Genomic DNA, 7,936 nt, shown 5'->3' on the forward strand with positions numbered 1-7,936 from the left:
ATCGCTTGAGCTCAGGAGTTCAAGACCAGCCAGGGCAACATAGTGAAACCCTGTCTCTACAAAAAATACAAAAATAGCCAGGTGCAGTATGCACACCTTAGTCCTGGCTACTCGGGAGGCTGAAGCCGGAGAATCACAGTGAGCCAAGATCGCACTACTGTGCTGCAGCCCACAGGATGCCCAGTTTGCACCCTGTAATGCCCAGTGGGGAAACTGAGGCCCAGTGAAGTGAGCAATACGGATCAAGGTTAAGAGCAGGCTGGAGCTGTTTCCCTCAGACCCAGTCCTCGGTCTTTTTTCCTCACTGCACCGTTTCCCTGAAATGCAGTCAAGGGAAACATGGGCACTGCATTCCTGGGCCGTGGAGCAGCACTGCTTATTACGACACCAGGTCTTAGGCTGCACCTGGCCTGGGAGGGGTGTGAGCCCAGCGCCTGTGCTTCCCAGGACTGCAGAGAAAGCTTCTGGGATGTAAAGGCTGCAGCTCCCCTGGGCCAAGGTGGCCCGCGGCCCCATTGGTTTCTCCTCTATGAGGCACGCTCAGGGTTGCTAGTTAAAGGCCCCTGTGAAAACTCAGACATCCCTGCACTGGAGTGGCAGAGCACAAAAGCTGCCCTAGGCTCAGTGTGGAACCCCTGCTGAAACGCTGATGCCCACTGAGCACCTTCTGAGCCAGCGAAAATCACTCGGTCATGCTGAGTGGAGCCAACTATGTCCTGTGAGCTGGACCACAAGGAAAATCTGAGCCCACTGTTGCTGGCCAGGGAAGAAGCCACCTCGAAATCCACTAGGCAGCTCCGGGAAGTCAGCAGCAGCCTCTGACGCCCATTTCACAGACAGGAAAGTGGAGGCAGAATGAGAAGATGTGGCTTGCCCAGAGTGGAAGAGGCCGAGGAAGCGTCCGGTGAGTGTCCTTGGAAGGGCGGGGGAGCCAGTGGGGTGGGGTGTGGCAGGGGCACTGGGGCCTCACCTGCAGCTTCCAGATGTGCTTGCTCTCCTTGGAGACCTGGCCCACCGTCTCGCCCATGAGGGCGATGAGCATGTTCAGGAGCAGCACGAACGTGAGGATGATGTAGGTCACCAGCAGGATGATGAAGACCACCGGGTACTTGGTGCTGCTCAGCATCTCCAGGTCACCCATGCCGATGGTAAGCTTGAACAGGTCCAGGAGGAAGGTGCTGAAGGTCTCGCTGTCCCGGCATGACGGGTAAGTGGGCACCGTGCAGTTGGTCTGGTCCTCATTGCACACCTTCATGTTGGCACACGGGTTCAGGAGGGAGACCAGGGCTGTGGGGGGAGCAGAGGGGGCAGTTGCTGAGTATTAGGACACACGCAGAGAGGTGGAAGGAGTCATTCCCATTTGCTGGAGGGGAAAGCAGAGGCCTGGCGAGGGGAGTATGCTGGCCCATGTCACCCTGCACATCAGCCAAGCCACACCAAACCCAGGTCCTCCTGATCCCAAAGCCTTTGACATCTTTGTTCCATACAGTCTTGCTGATAAAGAAGAGGTTCTCTCCCACTCTCTCTCTCTCTCTCTCTCTCTGTCTCTCTCCTTCTCTTTCTCTCTCTCTCCTTTGTTCTTTCCATAAACTCTTGCAAATAATGAAGAAGCGCTCTCTCTCTCTCTCTCTCCCTCTCCCCCCGCCACCTGTCTCTCCTTTCTGTCTTTCTTAGATGGGGTCTTGCTATGTTGCCCAGACTGGAGTGCAGTGGCTGCTCACAGGTGCAATCCAACTACTCATCAGCAGGGGAGTTTTGACCTGCTCATTTCCAGCTTGGGACAGTTCACCCCTCCTTACACAACCTGGTGGTTCCCTGCTACCGGGAGGGAAAAGGTTTTCAGGATCTACTCCAGGGAGGGTGTCAGTTTCCCCCCAAAGGACATTTGACAATGTCTAAAGACATGTCTAGTTTTTATGACTGGGGGTGGGGGTGCTACTGGCATCAGGTAGGTGGAGGACAGGGTGCTGCCCAACACCATACAATGCACAGAATGGCCCCCACCACAAAGAATGATCTGGTCTCAAATGTCAATAGTGTTGGAAAGCTGGGCATGGTGGCTCACGCCTGTAATCCCAGCACTTTGGGAGGCAGAGGCAGGCAGATCACCTGAGGTCAGGAATTCAAGACCAGCCTAGCCAACATGGTGAAACCCTGTCTCTACTAAAAATACAAAAATTAGCCAGGCGTGGTGGCACATGCCTGTAATCCCAGCTACTTGGGAGGCTGAGGCAGGAGAGCTGCTTGAGCCCGGGAGATGGAGGTTGCAGTGAGCTGAGATCGTGCCACCACACTCCAGCCTAGCGGACAGAACGAGACTATCTCAAAATAAATAAATAAACAAATGTATTAGGAAATCCTAATGCAGCCTACCATTCTCAGAGGTCTCGGGGGCTCTGGAATGTCCCTATTCCCAGCGGCAGACTCTCTCTGACAGTTTCCCACTCCACCACCAACCCAGAGAGGAAAAGTGGAAGCTGAAACCAGGCACCATCCTGACTGTCCCTGAATCCATGTTCTCTATGGGGCCTCTCCTGCTCCAGACATTCCAAACTCATCATGGTTCTTTTCCTACCAAGCGCAGGTGAAGCTTCAGCTTCCTTCAACGCAGTTTGGCAGCAGCAACCTGTCCCTATACCAGCCAGGAAGGGGAGCACGAAGAAGACTCAGCCCCATCAGTCACTGGGGCATAGAACGTCATAGTGCATGCAACCAGGGATTAGAGGAAGCAGATTTCAGCTCATGCGAATGCTCCTCAGTTGCATAGTGACTGGTGAAACACTGTGTTGAGAAGGATTCTGAGACCTTGTCTGGACTCATCAGAAAAATGGTTCTGTGATCCATTAGTACTGTCTGCCATGGGCACCAAAGTGTGGGAAAAGCAGCGTGTGTGCCCTATTTCTATCATGTCAGCTTCAGAACCGAGGTCTAGTGCACCTTAGAAGCCCTGCGACCGAACCCTTGTTTCTCCTCAGTTTCAGTAACTAGGACTGCAGTGGGGCTGGATCCCTGACCTGAATCCCAAACCGATGTTGCACCCTTGACACCGTCTAGTTTTTCCAGTGCGATCCCTGGGAGGGGAAAGCTGTGACCCGTCCCTATCTCCACAGTGAAAACTATAATTCCATTTCCCCACAATAATCCACAGAGAGCCTTGGCCACCATCTTAGGTTAAAATAGCAGCAGCATCAGATTCCCGTGCCAGGTCCGTTCCCAGATAAACCTCCTCAGATATGTATGTCGCCGGGTCCCACCCAAGTTGGTCACTCCCCTTTGGATGCTGGGCATTGATGTCAGATCACTCACCCCTCAGGGACCAGCCTAAGGACTTGGTCAGTTTCTCCAGCCCTGGTCCCTGGCACAGCCCCATGGGCGGTGCCACTGAGGTCACAGAATGCTTCCAAGTGACATCATGATATCACGGAGAAGGCGTATCAAAGGCAGCTGATGTTGGCTTAAAAAAAATACCTGGGCTGGTAGTTTCATTATTAAATTTTCTCTTCCATGTATCCATATCCCTTCAATGTGGCTTTATAGCTTCTCCCACCAAGAAGTGGAGTCTAGACTAGATGCGGTGGCTCACGCCTGTAATCCCATGCTTTGGGAGGCTGAGGCAGGAGGACTGCTTGAGCCCAGGAGTTCAAGACCAGCCTGGGCAACATAGCAAGACCCTGTCTTGACCAAAAATAATGATGAAAAAAAAAAGTAGCGTCTATTTCCCCATCCTTCGAATTGAGGCTGGCCTTGTGACTTGCTTTGGCCAACAGAGTAAGGGCAGCAGTGATGCCATGCCAGGAGGTGTCCTTGAACACTTCCACTCACGTTCTTGGAAACCTAAGGCCAGCATGTGGACAGGCTCAAGCTAGCTAGCCAGAGATGAGCGACCATGTGGAAGATAGCAAAGCCCTCTAACCAGTCCATACTAGCTAGACCGGTCAGCCAGCAACGGGCCTGCCAGCTGACCACAGGCACAAGAGCCTGTCGGGACCGGCCAAACCCAGGGCAGCACGGCCACCCAGCTGACCCACTGACTCATAAGCAATAATAAATTGGCCAGGCACGGTGACTCACGCCTGTAATCCCAGCACTTTGGGAAGCCAAGACGGGAGGATCACTTGAGGCCAGGAGTTTAAGAGCAGCCTGGCCGATGTGGTGAAACCCCATCTCTACCCAAAATACAAAACCTAGCCGTGTGTGATGGCACATGCCTGTAATCCCAGCTACTGGAGAGGCTGAGGCAAGAGAATTGCTTGAACCCAGAAGGCAGAGGTTGCAGCGAGCCGAGAGCACCACTGCCCTCCGGGCTGGGTGACAGAGTGAGACTTTGCCACAAAAAAACAAACAACAGTGATAATAGTAATACGTGGGTGCTATTTTAAGCCACTAAGCTTTAGGTGGCTTCCTCTGTGGCAGCAGCAGATACTCCGGTTTTACCATTCACTAGCTTTTTTTGGCGGGGGAGGGACAGAATCTCGCTGTGTTGCCCAGGCTGGAGTTCAGTGGTACCATCTTGGCTCACTGCAACCTCCACCTCCTGGGTTCAAGTGATTCTCATGCCTCAGCCTCCCGAGTAGCCAGGACTATAGGTCTGCGCCACCATGCCTGGCTAATTTTTGTATTTTTTGGTTTTCGCCGTGTTGGCCACACTGGTCTCAAACTCCTGCCCTCAGGTGATCCGCCCGCCTCAGCCTCCCAAAGTGCCGGGATTACAGGGTGAGCCGCTGCACTCGGCCACCATTCACTGGATTTTGAACTTGGGCTGATTATTTAACCCTCCAGAGCCTAGTTTCCTTTTCTACAAGAGGGGATAATAGAGACACTTAGCTTGCAGGCTTGTTGGAGGCAAGGACGGACATAGTCCAGTTCCTGGCATACTAATAAGAACTCAGGGGCCGTGCGGTGGCTCATGCCTGCAATCTCAGCATTTTGGGAAGCTGAGGTGGGCAGATCACCTGAGGTCAGGAGTTCAAGACCAGCCTGGCCAACGTGGTGAAATCCTGTCTCTACTACAAATATAAAAATTAGCTGGGCGTGGCAGCAAGTGCCTGTAATCCCAGCTACTTGGGAGACTGAGGCAGGAGAATTGCTTGAACCTGCAAGGCAGAGGTTGCAGTGAGCTGAGATCATGCCATTGTACTCCAGCCTGGGTGACAGAGTAAAACTCCATTAAAAAAAAAGAACTCAGCAAGGCTGCTATTGTCCCCAGTCCATCATGGCTACTGTTCCCGTCCTTGCACCACCCCTGCCAGGCCCACCTGAGCACCCAGAGCTCACCTGAGGCATAGCCGATCATGAAGAGCAAGTAGACGAGCAGGAAGCGGAAAAGGTCCTTGAAGAGGATCTAAAGACCCCAGCGGGATTATGGAGGCAAAGAGGAGACATGTGGTTTCTCACTTTCCCCATTCCTCCATCTCCACCCTGGCCCAACCCCAATGTCCAGACCATGCCTCCTGCCCCCGCGGTACCCAGCATCCTCAGGTCTGCAGGTGCATAAGGTGTGCATGAGGTATGTGTGGCTCCCTCGAGGGACGCACGAGTCCAGAGGGTCCCCCCAGCTCGTACCTTCTGGATCATGATGCTATAGGTCCCCGTCAGCTTCAGCCCACGGGTGAAGTAAAGGGCATTCATCCAGCCCAGGACCAGGGCAAAGACCATCACGGCCAGGTAGGCCTCAATCCCGGCCAGGTAGAGGGCTGCAGAGACTATCACCAGCACGGAGTAGATGAAGCTGCAGGGCAGCAGAGACCACAGGAGAGGCCAGAGGGGAGGAGACGATGAGCTCTGGAGGGGGAGACATGCCCCCAGCCCTCCAGGGTATCAGGACTACCCAATGCCTTCTGGACCCCCAGAAAAGAAACCAAGCGGATTAGCAGGGTTCCCCAGCATTCTGTTAACAAGAACACTTAATTAACTGGCAATTAATCCTGAGGCCCCACAAGATCCCGAAGTGGCGCCCCCTGGAATTGCTAAAGAAAGATTTAGCAGTGTTCAGTGGGGATTTTGCGGCTAAGTAAATTTCATTGTTCTCCAACTCTGCGAGAAATGCAGAAGAGGTAACACGCACAATAACTCTCTCATCCTGTGTCCCAAGCAGACATCATTAATCAATCCCAACTCTTTCCCACTAAACACAGACACAGGTGCAAAATTCTTAACATGGCACTTCGGGTAAACATTAGCAATCATTCACCAGCATAAGAGGTTAAAATTAATTCTATCCATGGTGTATAATTCTACCCATATGTATATCTATGGTGTCTATCCCTAGCAATCAGAATTTTTCTTTAACCAGAAGACTATTGTTTGTGGCTTTGTCCTGACTTTGGGTTAAAGCTGCCCAAGTTGGGTGCTTTCATTTCTGATAGAATCACCTCTTTCCTGAATCTGGATGACCTAGCCCCCCAGCCCCACCTTCCTCACCCAGAAGCTGCCGGCCCAGGGACCTCTACTCACTACAGCAGCTGGAAGGAGCCATCGATGAAGAGAGAATTCACTCCAGGGCATTTCTTCATGAACAAGTCTTTGATCTGGAAGACAGAGGAGGCACATGAAAGGGGTGGGGCCAGCAGGAGAGGAGAGGGGAGAGGAGACAGAGAAAGGGACAGAAGAGAGGGAGGCAGAGGCTGGTGCAGAGAAAAGACAGAAAAGGAGAAAAAGCAAAGACGGAGAACATGGGGTTGAAGGAGGTAGAAGAAGAGAAAGGGGAAAATAAAGGGAGGAAGGGGAGGAGGACCATTTGGAGGAGAGAGAAGAGGGAGAGAAAAGATATGCAGGAAGAGAATAGGAAGGCTGGCAGGGTGGGGGCACAGGGGCCAGGCACTCACGTTGGTGAAGAAGAACAGAACCCCAGTGAAGAGCGTAATGACCTCGCCAGCCAGCCGCAGGTAGTCCACTGTGGTGCGGTAAGGGTACGGCGGCTGGGGAGCAGCAAGGGCGCACAGGTCCTCACCCAGCCCCTCCGACGCCTGGCCCCTGATCCAGATGTTCCCCCAGGCCCGAAACATCTGGATCCCATGGAGCTCTCTCCATCACTCTCTTTCTCCTGAGTCTCCCTCCTCCCAGCTCAGGGCCACCCCGGGATGTTAGAGGGCACCTCCCCAACTTGTTCCTAAGCCTCCATTTCCTCTTACAGGGGATCAAAAGAACGAGGTTGTGCCCCAGTCCTCAGTGACTCAGCCCAGTGCCTACCCCAGCCCCTGCCCGGTCCCCGGGCACTCACTGTGCCCTCCAGCGGCTGGTAGTAGGCGGTGAGGGTGAAGATGACCATGGCGCACAGGTAGGAGACCACGTTGATGTAGAAGGAGACAGCCCCGAACTTGCGCCACTTGTCCCGCAGCAGTTCATTGATGGGCTCCACAGCCAGCATCTCATGGCGGTTCTGTGAGAGGCAGGGTGGTTGGGGGCTGCCTTCCCGAGGTGGGGGTCCAGGCAGGCTGCCTCGGCTGTGCCTCCCACCACCTCCCACCCCAACAGTGCTTTCTCTTTCTGTTCATTCCTCAGCTGCCTTCGAGGATTCACAGGGAACCGGACGGACACTGAAAATCAGCCCCAAGCCCCTGCGCTCAGCGTTTGAGATTCTGCCCAATTGTGCCTCGATGTACCTTTCTACCCTATTTTAGCATCACAGGGCTCAGAACTGGAAAGTCCCTTAAAAGACATTTGTTTCCAGGCTGGGCGCAGTGGCTCACGCCTGTAATCCTAGCACTTTGGGAGGCCAAGCAGGTAGATCACCTGGGGGTCGGGAATTTGAGACCAGCCTGGCCAATGTGGTGAAATCCCATTTCTACTAAAAATACAAAAATTAGCTGGGCCTGGTGGCAGGCACCTGTAATCCCAGCTACTCCTGAGGCTGAGGCAGGAGAATCACTTGAACCTGGGAGGCAGAGGTTGCAGATTCCAGCCTGGGCGACAGAGTGAGACTCCATCTCAAAAAAAA

At 53.5% G+C, this 7,936-nt stretch overlaps 1 protein-coding gene across 2 annotated transcripts in view; it reads right to left on the reverse strand.

Annotated features, from left to right (window-relative positions):
• Positions 1-7,936, reverse strand: part of TRPV4 (transient receptor potential cation channel subfamily V member 4) — a 50,565-nt gene that overhangs the window by 3,406 nt on the left and 39,223 nt on the right. The window contains exons 8-13 of one of the 2 annotated variants that reach the window (XM_017541711.2): positions 7,220-7,378; positions 6,825-6,917; positions 6,454-6,527; positions 5,563-5,728; positions 5,275-5,341; positions 971-1,287 (exon numbers count right to left, since the gene is read on the reverse strand). In XM_017541711.2, the coding sequence (XP_017397200.1) occupies positions 971-1,287; positions 5,275-5,341; positions 5,563-5,728; positions 6,454-6,527; positions 6,825-6,917; positions 7,220-7,378 (876 nt within the window). The remainder of the gene's footprint in view (positions 1-970; positions 1,288-5,274; positions 5,342-5,562; positions 5,729-6,453; positions 6,528-6,824; positions 6,918-7,219; positions 7,379-7,936) is intronic. The other variant, XM_037743243.1, reaches the window with a different exon arrangement.

Source organism: Cebus imitator, unplaced genomic scaffold (assembly GCF_001604975.1).
Source record: "Cebus imitator isolate Cc_AM_T3 unplaced genomic scaffold, Cebus_imitator-1.0 Scaffold8, whole genome shotgun sequence".
NCBI classification, from domain to species: domain Eukaryota; kingdom Metazoa; phylum Chordata; class Mammalia; order Primates; family Cebidae; genus Cebus; species Cebus imitator.